At 34.5% G+C, this 19,267-nt stretch overlaps 1 protein-coding gene across 1 annotated transcript in view; it reads left to right on the top strand.

Annotated features, from left to right (window-relative positions):
- Nucleotides 1-17,006, top strand: part of LOC143198656 (tektin-2) — a 65,952-nt gene extending 48,946 nt beyond the window's left edge. The window contains exons 2-7 of the mRNA XM_076407998.1: nt 7,329-7,565; nt 9,556-9,747; nt 11,782-11,996; nt 12,049-12,292; nt 12,351-12,436; nt 16,609-17,006. Of these exons, the coding sequence (XP_076264113.1) occupies nt 7,338-7,565; nt 9,556-9,747; nt 11,782-11,996; nt 12,049-12,292; nt 12,351-12,436; nt 16,609-16,924 (1,281 nt within the window). The 5' untranslated portion in view covers nt 7,329-7,337 and the 3' untranslated portion in view covers nt 16,925-17,006. The remainder of the gene's footprint in view (nt 1-7,328; nt 7,566-9,555; nt 9,748-11,781; nt 11,997-12,048; nt 12,293-12,350; nt 12,437-16,608) is intronic.
- The last annotated feature ends 2,261 nt before the right edge of the window (nt 17,007-19,267 follow it).

Below are 19,267 nucleotides of genomic sequence, written 5' to 3'. Positions count from 1 at the left end.
TGCATTTATTAATGTCTAAGGTTCTTGTATATCAATCGTACTCATCTGAGCGTAATGACCTTGAGATAGTAACAGTTTTATGCTTCGTCCCGGTGGCGGCCCCAGTTAAAAATAAAAACTTAAAAGGTGTTCTGCAATTTTAGCAAAAACTATTTTTTATAAATTAAGTCTATCCTACGTTTTTTTCTATCCGCAGATTCAGTAATCACTTTGTCATTAATATTGTCTATTTCAGAGATAAACTGTTTTTCCATAGATAACATGGAAGGAGTTTTTTTTCTACATTTTAAGGTATCCTTTTACCTACTAGGGGTTTATCTAGACTCTACCTACACTTTAACGTGGGATCCGAACCACGGTCCTCGGCATTAAGTCTATCGACTGGGGAGTGATCAACTTTAGAAATCATCCCAGAAGACATCCGGTCTTACCCAGCCTGGTTACTGGCATGACTGGGATCATTTTCCTAGTCGAATTTTGCCCTCTTGTCTAGGACAATCATAAATATTCAAACATAAATTTACCATGCACCAGCAGGATTCGAACCCGTGACTATCGCAACAATAGGTGGACCGTCCAGTCGCCTTTTTTTTGTTAAACGATCTTCGACCACTGGATTTCTGAGACACCTTTTGATGCACTTTAGGGTTGAGAAACACCTTTTGGCCTCTGATTTTACGGGAGTTGTTACCACAATTCCTGACAATTGTCTAGACTTCTTCAATGTGTCCCCTAGATGGTTTGCTATTACACATTTTGAAGAGGTAATGCATCATTTAATGTTCTGCAATCATTTTTTGAATAAATTACTGACAGTTCAGTTCGTAATCGTTCTTTATGAAGTGTGGCATAAAAGGAATATACAGAAATGAGTTTATCCTCAGGAAATTTATCGCAATACTCTCCAAAGTATCCCGAACAAAGAAATAATGCAACTAGTAGATGCTCTTTAAAATGAAACCGTTGTTTTGCACAATTTAACATATTGTAACACCACACGCCTCTAAAGCAGAAATTCGATCATCAAATTTACTGTTTTCTGGAGGTTGCGTTTATTTTTGGGGTAGCTCATGATTTATTATATTTGATGCTTCACTAATGATGTTATCAATATTGTTTCTAACTTCAATAATACTGATTGCGTTTAAAATTATCGACATGGTCTCTTATTTCCAGTAAGTTTGATTTTTCTCCCCTGCAGTTGGCTAACAAATATATCTACGTGGTGCATCACATGATACTCAAAATCAATTTTATAATGCTGGTTACGGCACTAACTATAGCAGCCATGTGCAAAGGTCTAAAAAGGGCTGTTTTAAAAATACCTAAATGATAAACAAGTGAGAAGGGATTTGCCTGTTTTTTAATAGATAAATTTATTGTCGCCTTTCATCGCCGTTCAACAAGTAAATTAATAATTTTTCTGTACTTAAAACCCTTTTCCATTCCGTTACTTATATTTAGGTGAACCCATCTATTTGTGATTACTACTTACATTAATAATGTTTATTACATATGGTTGCGGCTTGCTCGAGTATCATACGAGAGTTGCAATAGTTTGATATTTCCTGGTAACAGTCGGTATCTCGATTTAAGTAAACATTCTTACATTATTTGGATACATTGAGTGCAATATATTTTAAGACATCGTTCTGAATCAGAATGATGAGTACTATGATTATTTGTTTTGTAGTTGTAGCAAATATTTCGAGATAAGATATTCAAGTATAAAAGTCATAACGGAAGTAAACGCTTAGTTTTAGAACATAAAACAGTATCCTTCTCTTTTGAAAATGTTATCTTTTTATTACGCCTATGAATTAGTTTCAAGGAATTTTTTATTTCAATCTTTATTGCAAACAATCTGTACAATGTATTTTAGCGTTGTTTATTTGGCTCGGTGAATGGAGGTAAAACGAAATGAAACTGTTATGTTTACATCCTATGACCGTTACTTTATTGAAGTTATAAAAATATAGTATAATATATAGTATAATATAGTATAATATAATAGAAATGACAATAAATAAAAGGGATCGGCGCTGGATCTACCTGTAGACGAGGCTAGGGCAGTCGATGGTGGCAGGTCTGAATTGAACTATGGTCAGTGATTGAATTATCGAAAATACCCTTCAATAATCTCCCAGATAAACGTCTCCTACTTGCCAGATATTCCTCATCGTGTACTAGCTGGGGCTGCTGGGAGCCCGTGTTCAACATCTGGGATTATATTTCTGGGTATTTTGTAGACCGTGTAATGCATGTAAAATTCCCATAAGAAGTTAAGCATTGCTCAGACAAATCACACCTCATATGTCGAAAGATGGGGTAATCAGACGTAGCAAGACCTGGAGAATAGGGTGGGTGTAGTAGCACTTCCCATTTTAATGTTTTCATGTACGTTTTCACCAATTTTGCAACATGTCATGTTAAGTCGAGCGTTGTCGTACTTAAGAATTATAGTGTTGTTTCTTTGCTCGTATTTCGACCGTTTTTCGCACACTGCAGTGTTCAAATCCTCGTTTTCAATTTCTTTTGGCTGTCCAGAATGCTCTTTGTCTTCGGCGTTAAAGTCGCACCACTAAAACGTCAAATCAACATGTTCAAATCGACGGAACAAATGCTATTTACACGCCAAAAATTCAGACATTTTCTATGCACTGAACACGTTTTTTTCGTACTTTTCTGAGTAAGGCTTCAACATGAAGTTTATTATAAATGTTCCCGATAAGATTTATCGTCAAATGAGACCATCTGTTGTAAATAATTTTAAATGAATTTATAGGCCTTATATTAATTTTCTATTAATAGTTACAGAACCAGTGATTATTTATTGGCGATTATTATTTGACGCCATAGCGTATTTAATATGTTGTAATCGATTCCTTTAATAAATATCTCTCTTAACTTTTGCAATAGATAGACAAGGAATAAAAATTCTATTTATAGCATCTTCTTACTCATAGATCGCTAGATGTTACTGCATAATCCCAATCGAACTTTCCATTTAACGGTTGCTGGTCAAGCTAAAAAAATCGATTATCATCTCCGAGTGATTCATTCAAGTGGTCAACATTCTTCTTAATTTAAATTCCACATGCGTAATAGTAGAACGAATACAATGTAACTGATCGAAATTCATGGCTCCGTATGCGTCGGCCGAGGTAATATTTTATTTTAACCTGAACTATAATTGTTCGCAAGCACTCCCTCCAAGAATTTCCTTTATTTGTAAGCGTCGGCCTGGTTTTTAGCGGTTTCTTCAATGGGAAATGTTTTATTATTCAACAGGGTGATTCAGTCAATGATGTTGCGACAAAGTGGTGAAAGCATTCTATGAGGCTTTAACGACGATTTAAATCAGACACATGTTCAAAAACAATGTATTATCAAAGCATTAGTAATTTTAAAAAACTACTCGACGAGATATTATCGAAAATAACTTGTATTTCTATAAAAAGTCGACGTTTTGAAGGTGATAATATAATTTTAAGTATGCGCTAAAATACTAAAGGTGTAATGACGTGTGTGTGGTGATACTTTCTTTTAACACTTGACAATTTGTATGTTGATACTTTCGTGGTGATTATTTCAATTGTTTTGAGTTATAATTACACATTCTAATGTATATCATTGATAGGCGTTTCCTCAATTGTAACTCATTGGTAAAAATTCGGTACGAATTATTTATGAAAATGCCAATAACCGAAAAAGTTAGAAGTATACTGATAAATTGCTAAGCTATTTATTTCTATATAGTTTGGTATGATTGGGGTTATTTATTTTGTTATCGGGGTTACTCACTGCAATAGATAAGACGTCTTTACATGCAAAAAGAAGCCTTAAAGCCATTCTGATTATTGGACATATATAAACTTTAGAATGAGATTAATTAATTAAGATAATATTTTACGCATGAAATAATGTAATGAAGTGATTTCCTACTTGTCATGTATATAATAATTACCATTAGAAATACTTATTGCCCACTGGACAGTTTTTTGAACCATTAGACCTTGACGAGTTAAACTACCGCGAAAAAACTCTCAGTGGATTTTTTAAATGTTTTCGTCTTTTGGGCGTCCACTGCGTTCACCGTTTTCAGTGCTCATTTCGCCACGTCTAAACTTAGCATACCAATACTTGATGGTTGGTTTTTTTTAGCGCAGTGTCCGGAAACTCGGTATCAAGCCAAGTTTTTGCTTCAACTGTATTTTTTCCCTTCAAAAAGCAATATTTTATCAACACGCGAAATTCCTTTTTATGCTTTTTTTTCACAATAACAACAGTTGCTTTACTCAAAATGCTATAATTTACAAACTAATGATCCGACAGCTGTCAAATTTATACACGCATCTCTTGAGGGTTAGGGCTAACCAACAAACCAATTATCAAAAGCCATCTATGTGTCAGGCAGGAGACTTTTAAATTAACCTGTTGTTTAAAGTTTTAAAACCTTTTTATGAGCTATACAGTATGCATATATCCCACACTAATATGACAACAGTTAAGAAAAAAATAAAAAATGTTAAATTGATCACCTCGAAGTAAATGTTAAATGCTTCAAATATTGGTACAATATATGTCTCATGCTTCCCGTCTGCAACATCTGTTTACATTTATACATCGAAATTTCTCCAATATATATTAATAATCAAAATTTATGCAAGCACCTAATATGGTTCATTCCAAATCAGTGAGATATCTGAATGGTTTTTTGTAGATCTAGAAATGTGTCAATGAGTGATATATAATAGTATTTCAAGCTGACATGGTAACTTCGATAAAACCTTATTCATATCATTCAATTGAGATAATTCATTACGAAGAATTAATACTAAATACTCTTTATCGAAATGTTTAAATAATAACTTGTTATAATCATTGATATATAGCTCGAGAGGAGATCCATTTGTTTGTGATGTAGCATTTTTATTTCTACTTCCTGTGGCGATACGTTTGTAATCAAAGATATGCTAATTAATACAAGCAATATGTCGGTGTTATTATTATTGCGGTCAAATACAATTTGTTGTTAATTGATTCAATTTATACAATTCAACAAATATTGTAACAAACTTTATTAATAAGCGTGTTATTTGAATGTATAAATGATAAAGAATTATTAAATATGCTGAATTGACGGTTCCGGCACCAAACCTTACAATCTGGTGCGATTGACGTCAATAGTGGTGATGCAAAGTGTTTGGTAGCATTGGAAAGGAACACAATCTAATACATGCTTATCAGTTTGGTTTTATGAGAAAATAACTCTTTTCAACCCAAAGTGTTTATCTATATCATATCGTTCTATATCATCTTTATCGCATGCTATATTATTCAGAGCTGGTATTATTAAATTACTGTTAGCAATACTTTTTTTTGTTCTGGTCTAAAACCAGGCGGTGAAATGCATGACGCATACGTGGTCGCGGAGACTTGCCCTGGAGTGATAAGTTGGACCGGCTGGGACTGCCTCTGGGCTTACCAAAACACTAAACCGAAACCGCCTCACAGTTGGCCCCTGTGGATCGCTACTGCTACTGAATTAAATTTGGGGATATGGCACCAGCTGATCGGGCAGCGGTTATTGGGCACGAGGACCGGGCGATTCTATTAATTCGCAAACTTGAGTGAACACACGACTTGATATTGTCGTATGTGGGCAAAAGTTATGACTGCAGCGACGAATGAGGTCGTTTCAGCCTGGAAAAGAGGGGAGGTTAGCGGTAACCCGGTGCTAAGCTCCAAACATATCGACCAGCTCGCGAACAAGCTCATTTTCAGCGAGAGCGAGCAGCATTTTCACATCTGAGTTGTTGTTTGTGGATGATTGAGAAGTGATTGATTTCTGGAGCGTCAGTTTCCCTATGAATTTGATTATTTCTGACAAACCAGGGAGCGTTTAAGATTCTTCTAACTGTTAGCAATGCATAATTTGTTCTATTTGTCCTATGTCTTAGTTTAGTTAGTTTTAGTAGTTTATTAGTTAATATCATTTTAACTGCTGCATATTTTCATTACTTCATTTATGTATTCATATAATCCTTACCTTTTTCAATATTTCTTACCTAAAATATATATTGCAAAAACAATAAATAATGTCAAATGATTAAAAGAATAATTCCTTTACCCAAATTTTTAAATAAAATTGCATTGGTTTTTGCTTATTTACTCCACACTTCCATCTCGCTCTTGCAGATAGCTCATCTTCTATTTGTACTAATTTGTCTTCTATGATTTTCGTTTATCTATAGCTCTATACTTTGTCTTATGTCCCGCGTGGGAACTAACAACTCACCAATAAATAAGGAATTGAAATTCCACGAAACTATTTTATAACTGTAATTTTCTATGCAACATCCATTTTAACTCAATATTCGGTTAGTTCTTTGTTAAGAAGTATATTCATTAATGAAACCTGAAATGAATCAGAAGTTTGGCACTAAAATTTACAGAAAAATCTTAACAACCTTTACAATTACCTCTAGTACAATGAGGTACTATGTCTCCAGAACCATATCAATTACTATCAGTCGTTGCGCAAAAACATTTTTTTCTTAGCCCTTCCCTGTTCACCAGACATCAAATTAAACCAAAAGCTGATTTCAAAAAAAAAAGAGACGAGGAAAAGAAAATTGACGATTCTTGTTATTCTCGAATTTTATTAATCTACGTTGAGATGACATTTTCACATACGTCGGGTTTTTCTTTAACAGCTGTATATAACTTTCGATATAATAACAATAAATCGAACGCATTAATTTGTTTTCACTATAAAAAATCTAAAATATAACTTTACGTCACCATGCTATTCTTAATTGTATTTCATCCAAACTTACCACAACTATTTAATAGTTTCAACAGCAGGGGAACAACCGAAAGTAACAGAAAAAATTAAATAACATCGATAATAATGTTTTAAAAACACTCGCTTTTTGTTTTAATATCGTTTAAAATGTAAAATTTAAAGATTCAAAATACGAAAAAGAACGATTTTAATTTTAAAATTGCGTGTCCGTTGTCGATTTACGTACAACAGAAACGAATGATCTACCATATAAGAGTTGGAGCTGATAGAGAGTCGACCAGAGCCTAAAATACTTTTTTATATATGTTGGGACAGTAATCTGACGGCTATTCCCGGTTGCTTGATTTGAGCGTTTTTCGTTTTATTGGAGTATATTTATATGTAGCGCATATTATACAAAAATATTAGACCTAAGAATTGTTCCTCGATATAAGCTCAAAAAGGGAAGCAAAATTTTCGCTAAGCCAATTAATATATAGAAGATTAATGTTGCCGTAACAAGGTCATTGTTTTGCAGAAAAGAGACATGTCTGTTGTGACTTACGAGAAGCCCCTTCCTCATATTGGCCTAGCTGATTGGTATGCTAAACAGTGGGAGATCCAACAGACTAATGATGCAAGACGAGCGGATGCCTTTAATCTTCGCCATGAAGCACGCCAGCTCAGGAACGAGACACGCATTCGAACAGAGTGGGATACTTATCATAACAACGTGCGGCTAGGAGATCGAATCACCGAGCTTGATCGTTGGAAGGTAATTATTAACTCGCAGCTATTCTGAATAATTGTCTAGTAGGAAAGCTTGAATATGTGCTAGAAATTAAAAAAAAAATCATTACAGGGTATCTATTTACGAAAATGTTCATAATTTCAACTAGTATTATCCTCCTTACTATGTATCTAATGAAGTGATATCCTTCTATAGCTCATAATGAGTGCAATTTAAATGTTTTGTGTAAAGTACTTTAAATGAGTGTTATACACTCCAGTGTGCTCGCTAATGAGCTAAATATGCGATATGATCGTGAAGCGAGTAGACTAAAACGTTTTAACATCCTCCGATATCTGTACTCATAAATCGTTCACAATACAATGAGTTACAGTAATCGTATATTTATTATATACCCACCTTTAGTTGTTTCCTCTCTCATCATCCTGTTTTGAAGATTGTCAGCATTGAACGATAATCCCACATTCAGAAAGTTTCATTCAAGTGAATAGCTAAGCTGTTAGTTTCCAATCTATCTAATATTTATTCATAATTCCATCATTTGCCAATTTCTTCTTCAATTAGACACATTGAGTTCATCCAAACCGAAGATGTTATTAACCATTCCTGTTTCCAGAATGAAGAACAATATATCTACAATGAACTATTGAAAAATGTTATTACTAATAAAACATAATTAATTGTTATTCCAACGTCTATCTTTTCCCGCCAAGTTCTGTTGTCTTAACATTATTTTTATTATCATCTTGCTATGAGTGACCCAATATCCTAATCTGAAATATCCATGTCTCAACAAATAATAAATATTCCTTGATTTTATTATATGCTTTTAGAAATTGTATTATACCAAAAGCAATGGCTGGAAGTTCCATTAGACTTCTCCATAGGTTATCTTTACACCATTTAAATCCTATATTACCCAAAAGTGTGCGAAGATAACTACATCTCTCAAAGAGCTGCATATATCTAAACTATATCCATAAACTTTTCAGGCTAACGGCTTCCTTTGAAATAATTATATTAAAAAAACTGCTCACTGATTTTATACATTTGATATCTGATAGAGCTAACACCAAGCTAATGTTGATTCGTCACCTGCTTCGTGTGAGGACGGTTTCTTTTCAGTGAATCCAAGATTATATTTTTCATTTTTTGAGATATTTTAGAGACCGTGTCCATATTAAAAATATTTTCCGTTCGACAACCGCACGACTTTTCTGGGTTGATTTGTGTGGTAGATGGGTGCCGTCGGAAAATCATTTTGTGACTTGTGACTAGAAATGTTGATTACTGATTAAAACTACCGGCCTTTATTATAAAATCGAGGTTAGAATATATAATGTACTAAATATTAAACATAATTTCTCGCCAGTGAACGTTTACCGTGTAGTTTACCATGACGTATATTTCATACAAATGTAGGAATTTTTTGATATCGTCTATTCAAAGTTTATTTGTATATGCGTCATCGAAATGTGTGACGTCAAAACGAATGACATCAGCTGTGAGTTTCAGATCAGTTTGGTTTTAACATACAACAAAATTTTAAATAAAGTAATTGAACAAAAATGCTATCAAATATAATTTATTTTAACATCATAGTACATTTAACTACGGTTAGTTGTACAGCCACAGCCACATAGTTAATAGGTTAGAATTATAACATCTTATCAATATTGCTTTCAAGAATTTTGCATACGTCTGGCAACTGGGCGACTTTGACAGGCTCATTCGTTTAAATGTTCGAACTAATCAGTCATCAGTGTGTCTGTTTTTCATTAGAATAAAATGAGAAGGAAAATATTGTATGATTCTAAAACGAATTTACAAATTTCGGCTGGCAATACATTAAATATCTTGATGACGCAAATAAAAATAAACTTTGAGTAAACTATAAGTACATCGATTCAATAACCTAAAAATCTATTTGAAAGTAAAACGATGTTTTTCGTCAAATTATAATCGTCAGACTTTCTGGTTTGTGTTATGGTTTTTCAAAAAAATATATTTTCAGGAAACGCTGGAAGCATGTCTTCGTAGAATCGACAAGGAAGTTGGTCTACTCAAAGAGGAAAAATACGAAACGGAAAAGGAAATTGATGGACTGGGTATTCCACTAGGTATTATATCGGAATGTATCTCAATGCGAGATAATAGGCAGGGTGCCGAGCTAACTTATGATGAAGGAGATACGGAACTGAAGAAGGTAAGTGTCTTAATATGCTTTACTTGTTTTACCTTGCTTTTGCTTATCTTGTCCCCATTCGGTTTGTACAAGATATATAACATATATTTTTCAATAGGATGAAAACTACGAGTCTTGGGCCCTATTTTTTCGGAGCTGTTTGCTGTATCCTCCATCCAAAATATCGATTTCGCTATAGATGTATGTGAAGAATTTGTTTTCAAACTTTTCATTCGATAGACATGTTCATTCCATTGTAATCTGCGTTCGTGAATTCATTCCTGCATTGTACAAGTAATTATCGTATCTTAATTGATTGAGCTTATTTCTAACATGATATCGGCAAGAAACATGTAGGAGGTACCATAAGCACGGCCTTTGAAAGGCCTGAAGCCTACAAAGGTCAATCTGTAACAGTGACTAAATCTCTGAGCAATACAGAAGAATGGACGAGACAAGCGTTAGACGTTAGCGTTTGATGCTATTTAAGCTCTACATTTATTTCATCTTGAAGCAGAAGAGAGCACTGAAATTTAACAAACAACAAATACACTTAAACGTTTTTGGCTAAAACGCAAAAACTGCTGTTTTTAAGTTGACGATTGTTGTTTCTAACAAATCTCCATCAGAGCTTTTAGTTATTTTTCTTAAATTTGAAACGCTATGTAGAACTGCCCGCAAAAGGAGTTTCGTTGAAGTGCAAATCAATGAGGCAGAGAGGCAATCAAAAATACAGTGGCATCAAAGTTTGATTTTCAAAATGTTGAATTCGAGTATTAACCAAGTATTTGTAAAGCTGATATATTCAAGCTCGGAAAATCGATAATGCTAAGTCAAAATCATCGAAACTCTTTCCATTAGGACATTTGTTCAATCTGTACTCGTATATAGAGCTACCCACTCGCCTCTGTACTGTAATACGGCCAAAATTATCCGTTCATCTCTTTTTTGTCTACCTGAATTTTTTTGTTTTACCTCAGTGTCGCTTTGTATCGCCGTTCAACAAGTTGCTTCTTTCCGTTAAATAAAACAATATTTTCGAGTAAATTAATAGGTTTTGTTTGCTAAACCTTTTCACATATTACAACTGGCCCAGTCAGTTCGATTCCAGGATATCATAAGGCTGTTATCTTTTGAATTCCTTCAGTTAACCGGAGTTAAATTAATTGCCTAGAATAGAGGACAGGTTGACATTGGCTTGGCAATCGTTCCGCACTGACTCGAAGCGTTGCTTGGTGTAGTTAAGTGGAGTTCGAGCAAAAATATAGCAACTGACGGTAACTAAAGATAGATAGAAGATGCTCAACAACCCTTAGCTATAAACTATTTCAAGTAAGAAGTATTCAGGCTTTGAAGAACACCTCTAGGCCGTGGATTCCCGTCATATGCATCATAGTTCTAAGTGTAAGGCTACCAAAGGCTGGTTGACTTTCCGTGAATTAACATATTTACGGGAATTTGGACAAACGCTTTCAGTTTAGGGTGAATGGCTACAAAAAGCCCATTGCAGTAGCACACTTTCTACGCCGTAGACTATTGAAATATGGGGTAACTAAAATTGGGAAACCATTCCATAGAGGGATATCATGGAACTTTGAGTAGAAACAGTGTCATTTTTACAACTTTCAAAGGCAAACTAAGCGGGCGAAAGTACAGGCGATACGCAAACATAATTTTACAATGATTATAAGTCGCCTAGATAGAATAACTACCACATACACCCCTGTGGCGTTTTCTATACCAAGGAGGTGTTATGTAATGCAGCCTAGACTGTCCGGCCATCTATTTTTTGACTACCTGAATGGTGAAGACGTGAGACGTTCTTTCCGCCTCTTCTTTCCCTTAAATAAAATAATATTTTTCACATACTATAACTTGCCTAATAACAAATAAAATAGCTGAATGAAATGCTGAGTTCTACATGAAGCCAGATGGATTAATATTAAATTAAATTATCACCACCCTAAAAACCAAATTAATTTTCCTAGTTATCGGACCTAATAAGATCTAGTAAAAGTGTATTAATCAAAATAAAGGAATTTCTTGTTATATCAGGAACTGTGCGTTGTCGAGGGAGTCAAGAAAATGCTGATAGAGAGATGCCAGGATGCTTGGGAGAAAATCAACAAGCTGAACGAGGTACGATTTAAATTGAACCTGGACATCAATGACAAGCACGAAGCTATCGAAATCGACACGGATCAGTTGACTTTGGACAAGAACTGCGCTAATATCAGTTTCAAGACCGATCCCTTACGTTTAGTGAAAAAGTAAGAAAGGTTTTGTTTTTGAATATCGCACTATAATATGCCCGATTTTCAGCTCAATTCCCTACGAGTCCTGGTTGGACCACAGCCGCGGCGTCAAACTACTGGCCGACAACGAATTAGCGGACACGTTGCGATTGCGCGAAGGTCTTTTTGTAGTCCGCGAACGTGCCCGTAATGACATGTTGGCGCAGCGCGACCGCGTCGACTTCATCCTGCGAAAACGCATCTATCAAACCCAGAAAGCCAGGAACGAGATCGAATGGCAACAGCTGAAGATGCGAGAGGAGATGCAAAAGGTAGAGGAGACTATGGGAAGATATTGTTCGAGCTGATTCGTTAATCGATTCGTTGCAGGTGGAGAGAGAGATACGTGCATTGGAGGAGGCTCTCCAAGCAAAAACCGATGCTCTGAAGTTGGCTGAGACTCGTCTGGAGAACAGGTACGTTTTCTATTTGCAGTGTGGCCAAACTATTAGGGACAGTACTCGTATTTATGTACTTTATATTTTATTATATTTTTTTGAATAAATTATGCTGTTTTTAAAGGAATATTTTATCTTAAATAGGCACTGGTATCATTATTATTGGTTTCGTGAAGTGGCAACACAGTATACGCCCGTCAATTGTCAATTGTGTAACGTTTGTTCTCATTCAGTCATTATTCACTAAAACGAGCACTTTGCAGTATTGTTGTTGTGTTGTCTAGATTTTAAAACTTCGTTACTTTTAACCGACTTTTGTATCTAAAACAATCAAAAGGCAAGAAATGCTTCGTATAATAACACTTTTGCTATGTTTTGTCTATGAATTTGTATTTTAGTAATGGTTAGATGCGATTACTTGAAATTTTCAACTTTTCAGAATGGTTGAGGTTTTGCAGCAAGAAAATGTAGAGAGAGACAAACGTTGTTACTGCACTCCACACGTTTCCAAAGAGGGATCGTAGCTATTATTGGAGTTTCAAAGTCTGTCGTGTCGTCAATCAATTAAAATTAAAATTGATAATAAAAAACCTCTTGAATGTAAAAGAAAAAGAATCACCTCATCTTGTACCGATCGAAAATTAGAAATATCTGCATCGAAAATCGTAAAAAGAGCGTTGCTTAGTTGACTACGACAATAAACGACGAAGGTGTAAAGATTTCGAAGAGGAAAATGCTCAGACGGTTGATTGAATAGAATCATAAACAGATAGCAAGAAAAAGAAACGACTACAATGGGCTAGAAAACATCAAAATATGACTGATGTAGACTGAAATCGAGCCAGTACAACTTTTGTTGAACTATTTACAGGCTTTCTATTAATTTACAGGTATGCACCGATGAATCAACATTCTAAATTTTGATTAACAAAACATATGGCGACGTTTTTTCTGCATTTGCTCGTCGAATCGTCCCAATAATTCGGTGTAGTACAGCCCTGTGATCATTTTTCCTTTCTCAAGGTAATCGAGGTAGATCACTCCTCGAGAATCCCAGAAATTCCATCACCTTTCTGGTCGATAGGACAGTCTTCGCCTTCGTCGGAGCATGATACATGGCGACGACGGTCATGAAACAACGCAGAATCTCCTTCGAATTGCACTTAAACAGCGTCAAACAATGCCCTGAAGTGATCGACGGTTGCGCTTGTTCCATCCATCGCGCCAATAACTTCCTCATGATCATAATTACATGCAGGATATGACCTACGCGGTCTTTTGAGATATCCACTATTTCAGCTATCACGCGCACCTTCAAACTGTGGTCTAGCAGTCCGAGATCTTGGATTTTTGTCATGTTATCCTCCGCGGTAGCCGTTTTCAGGACACCTGAGCTTCGTTCATCAAAAACCGACGTGCGACGTTGAAACTCGTTAAATCAATTGTTGTCGGTCGCGATCGAAGGGGAGGTTTCACCGTACACAGCAGCCAAGTGTTCCTTGATTTCGCTGCGCGATTGTTCTTTATACATTTGACCAATATACGTTATTATTAATACGAACAGGGTCGCTTCCATACGCTGTGAGGACAAAACTATGAGTCCGATTGGACCGAGAATTCGACAATAGCCGTCTAAGAAAATGTACTATACGATATTAAATCCTATTGCGATAGTTGCGAAGACGGAAGGTCAAGAAAGCACGATTGGTGTTCACAGTCCAAAATTTCGAGAATATGTAACGCCACTATTAATATTTTTAATATTTAGTATTCCATCCGAGTTGAATTTTTTCATCCATCAAAGTACTCTTCCGAGTAGATGAAATTTCTTCAAATTAAATGAAAATAATCTGAATTTACAAAAAAAAACTATGCAGAAAATGTAAGAGTATTTGAGCGCTTATTCACTGCTCTCAATCTTAATTTGCTGCGTTGTCGTCACATGTTCCATTTCATCACGTAACACAATGTTCAAACGATATAAACAAAACAATTCTGGTGCAATATTCGTTTGCTTTATGTTGATTTAGTTAGCGAGTGTGTCACTTGTTGACCTCGGTTGCAGTTTCTTGTCATAACCTGCATCACATTTTTAAAAACTGCGCATTGCTTACTACAATTCCGAATGCAGATACAATATTTACTATATCCCCAACGGTTAGGATGTAGAAAAGTGTTAGTGTAGGACAGGAACATACGTTGGATTAAAAAATGCGCATTTCTGTGTATTTTTCTCTCCTTTGCGCTAATTAAAGATGTATTTGGTTTTAAAACGTTTATTTATAAACAACCTAAATTACAACTACAGATAGAAAATAATAATATATAAGATAAGTTTGATTAAGATAGGTTACAAAAAAATGTTATGTTACAAATATTACAAAATATTGAAAACTAGATTTGCGAAAGGCTCAACTTTTGATGAGATACTAGGTGAAAATCTATCACTCTGAACTTGAATACTGAACTGATGAGAATGTACCGCTACGATCTGATTGCGTTGCCAGACTAGACTGATTTTAACGAAAATTCTGCTTTGTTACAAGTTGCATGGGACATGTTTCTTCATGGTGCACACTATACGCCTTGATGACAGAAATCTTAAACGTTGCTAACTACATGCTTTATTTAGACGACTCTGTTGAACGACAGCTCTCTATATCTGGTGAAAAATTATCAGGACAACCAAAATTAATGAAACTATCCAGAAAAAAATTTGTTAAAAATAAACAAAAATATAGTGCATCATTTGAAAAATCTGGTTTGGGCAGGAAGGCAGAGAGACAACGAATAACGTTTCTAGCTTATACTAATGCTAAAGTATCATGCAACATTAAGCTAATTGTAATAGGAAAAGCACGTTCATTTAAAAACTTTAATATACCGTTGATTATGATTGTTCAAAAAACCGCTTGGTTCAGAACCAGTATATTCCTCCAGTTTTTTGACAAGCGCTTTGTCCCTCAGGTCTGACAATGATTTAAGAAAATTTCGAGTTACATTTGTTTTTAATTTGTAGATAAAATATTTTTTAATAGAACAAAACCTTCGAATAAAAGCTTTGTTACTGTAAGATAAAGCATTTAGTCATCCTCCAGAACAAAAATTGAATTCGTCAATTTTTGTCACCGAACTTATCTCCATTAATCCAACCAATTAACCAGAACATATACTGCACAATCTATACTACACAACCTATACTGCCAATACTATTCAACCTATACTATACTATCTATACTATACTACCTATACTATACTATCTATACTATACTACCTATACTATACTACCCACACTATTCCGCGATGGTATATGTTTATCTTTTAGGGATAACCCACATTAACCATTTTTATTGTTTACTTTTTACGTGAGAAAATGGCTTATTTACGAAGCTATTTTAAGCAATACGGCATTAATCCTTATCGAATTAAGTACCTTAAATACAGTGTGCAATTAATATAGATCAATATGGTTCCTTACAGCATGTAAATTAAACAAATATTTTCGGAGATATTACAAATTTAAAATTTGCGTTTAAAAATGTGTAATGTAATAAAAATTGTATGAATTTAGATATTCCAAAGATAGCAGGAAATCTTCATAGTAAGTATAGGGGAAGAGGAATTGTTTTACTCCAAATTTAATGCGTGCAGGCCAAGGGCAGTAATGAATGAACCAAAAATACTGGATCGATTTTAATCATGTTTTCATTGAGTGACATAGGCATATATATTTTATGCCCGTGCAAAGTCGGAGCGGGCCGCTATGTTTTTATATACAACGTTCATATTTTTTCTGTAGTGTATTTAATTTAGTATCAGCATTGCACCCGTGCGAAGCCGGGGCGGGTCGCTAGTTATCTATAATATACAACATATACTAATTACCTATAGTATACAATCTATACTATCTATATTATACAACCTATAATATACAAATTATACTACACTACTTATACTATACTATCAATACTATACTACCTATAATATACAACCTTAGTACCAATAGTATACATTCTATACTACCAAAATTAAAGCAAACTAAAATTGCTTGTTATTCTACTTATAATTAAAAAATCATTATCGCTGTATAAATATGTTTAACTTATTATAAATAGACGTAGACGAAACCGTTTATTATTTAAATCAATTTTATCATGTTCGATGATTAACATGAATATTTTATTATTCAGATCATACAGACCAGGATTCGAACTGGCCAGGGACGAATCCGAACAGGGCCTCAAAGACGAGGTGCTGCAGCTCAGACAGACGAGGAAAGACCTGCTAGACAAGATCAATTGTGCGAAAGCGACGTACAACGCGCTAGAAGATCAGCAGGTGATTATCGACCGAGATCTGAATAACAAGAACCAGTCGTTGATGACCGACATACGATGTTTAGACCTGCGAGCCAGACTGAAACGCGAACAGTCTGGCGAGGCCAAGTCGGATACCGACCGTAACATCGAACTGACGAAGATGGAGAAGGAGATTCCGGCCACGTAAGCCCGCAACTGTCACGACAGTTTCGCCTTTCAGGAATGTTGATGTTGTACACGTGAAATTCCCTTCAATAAAGTTATGACATACAATGGCTTGATTAATTATTTTGTTAACGAAACATATTTTATTTATAGAGAGTAGCGTTTATTTTAAACATAGATTTTATCTGTTGTACCATGAACCCGCGTATATTTTTATTAATCCACTATATACATTATGAATGAAAGATGGGACAAGTAAACAAGTCTCACCATGAGTTGACGATTGATCGTTGTCTATTATAAAAAATTTTCAAATTCTTTATTATTTCAAAAACAAGATTACAATAACATAATGGCGCGGGGGGCTGTCTGAATCCAAATACGAAAACCGTTCGAAAAACCGAACCAATGTTTGATTTATCCTATCTCCATTCATCGAGCTATATAATTTTACAAAATCGTGAGTTTAAGAGACCGTTATATTTTTTCTGACAGTATTTTTTCGAATATCCATACATTTCTTTCCAAGTATTTTTTCATTCAATAATTACAAACTTACATGAGATAGTTCCCCATTAATTTTAGTTCTAGTGCTCGAACTTTCAAAAATTTCATTTAATTTTTTTAATTTCTCTTCCAAATTATATTTTTTCGACAATCTTTTGAAAACATAGAGCTTTTAATATCTCTATCACTATCATCACATCATCTATCAATGAATTAAAATTGATTTAAATGATATTTAGACGTCATAAGATAAAAATAATAATCAAGAGATAAACATTCTTGCTGGCAATGTTGCCATATATACATTTGCTTCTTAGATTTTTCGAATGAAGCTTAGGTACACATACGTTTGTTGTATCGAATGAAATTTGCGTCTCTGGAAATACACCTCAAAAGAGAACCTCTTGTAGCGACCTTGAGGCATGTCGAATTTTACATCGTGGAATAACGGTCTACAAAATACCTAGAAATATAATCCCAGATGTTGAACACGGGCGGGGTACCAGCAGCGTCAACTAGAACCCGATAACGAATAGCTGGCGGCAACCCCGAGACGTTTATCTGGGATGTTTTTGAAGGGTATTTCGATTCATTAAGTGCTCAACCCTCGTTTGGTTTAGACGTGCCCCCATCGACTGCCCAAGCCTCGTCACCAGGTAACACCGCTGCCATCCGTCTTATCTCATTGTATTTTTCACATTTTTTTATATAGCCAATAAATAGCGGTCACATAATGTAAACACCACTGTTTCATTTAATTTTACCTCCATTCACCGAGCCACATCATTTACGCTAAACTCTCAATGAACACCCATTAAAAAATATATGTGTACTAATCTCTAATTCTTTTTTATAATTTTAATATGACAGAATAACATATAGGTTAACCTTAGGTTCAATAGGTTAACCGCTGCTTTGCAGTCCAATTCAATTAATTTTCAATATCAAAATTCATCAAATTCTAAAATCTAATCGCAAAACTTAATACCATGACCTAGACAACTGGTACATTAACATTGACATTGTTAAAAAAACATAAATTTTTCGAACCGAATGTGTTATTTCTAGAACACTGTAAATATTATATTTATAGAACGACTAGGAAGCCTCAACAAATCCAGAAACGTTGTAGCACTAAGTATGCTAACGCTCGAATCGATCTATTTCTGTTGTTTACAATGGTTTAAATACATTTCAGCTAAAATGCGTGTTACATGTGAAATAATATAACAATAATTCATCAGTGATATTAAATAAAGACGACTAATTAAAAACTACTAACATTTATGTATGAATAGCTTCTTGATGCCTAGTTGTATAGTCGTAGTAAGCTTAAAAACCATTTTCCAGAGGATTATTTGAAATTGGATTTTATTCGTTAAAAATACTTATACTGTGATATCATTGTTCGTTCATCTTCCATAATATTCTCAACACGGAATAAAATATTTTCAAACAAAGCAAGAAAACATTTGATTTATTGGATCATTGGATGGAAGGATGTTCCATTTTTATTCTTCTTTTTTATTAGCATATACATTATTTATATAATTCGTGGTATCATCTTATAGATATTAGTAGAGGCGTGAATTGTATGTACTTTTTCAAGTAAAAAATCAAATTCGTATAAAAAAACAAAGAATATTTTTACCATCTATATTTTACTAGGTGTTTATTAATGTATAAAGAATACATAAAGCGAGAAAATGTTACTAGTGTTGCAGACTAACCTATAATTTGTCTTGCAACATGGAATGTTGGTATTACTTATTATTAATGGTTCTACGATCTGATTATACGTAAACTCCACATGCGTAGATTTACTTTCGTTCTTTTTTTCAGGTTTTGGTCCAATTAT

The sequence above is a fragment of the Rhynchophorus ferrugineus genome, unplaced genomic scaffold, assembly GCF_030347505.1.
Source record: "Rhynchophorus ferrugineus isolate W39M unplaced genomic scaffold, kcgeb_rfMv2 rfM6, whole genome shotgun sequence".
In the NCBI taxonomy this organism is placed as follows: Eukaryota; Metazoa; Arthropoda; class Insecta; order Coleoptera; family Curculionidae; genus Rhynchophorus; species Rhynchophorus ferrugineus.
The sequence above is the reverse complement of the archived record's forward strand: the minus strand, read 5'-3'. Positions and strand labels throughout refer to the sequence as shown.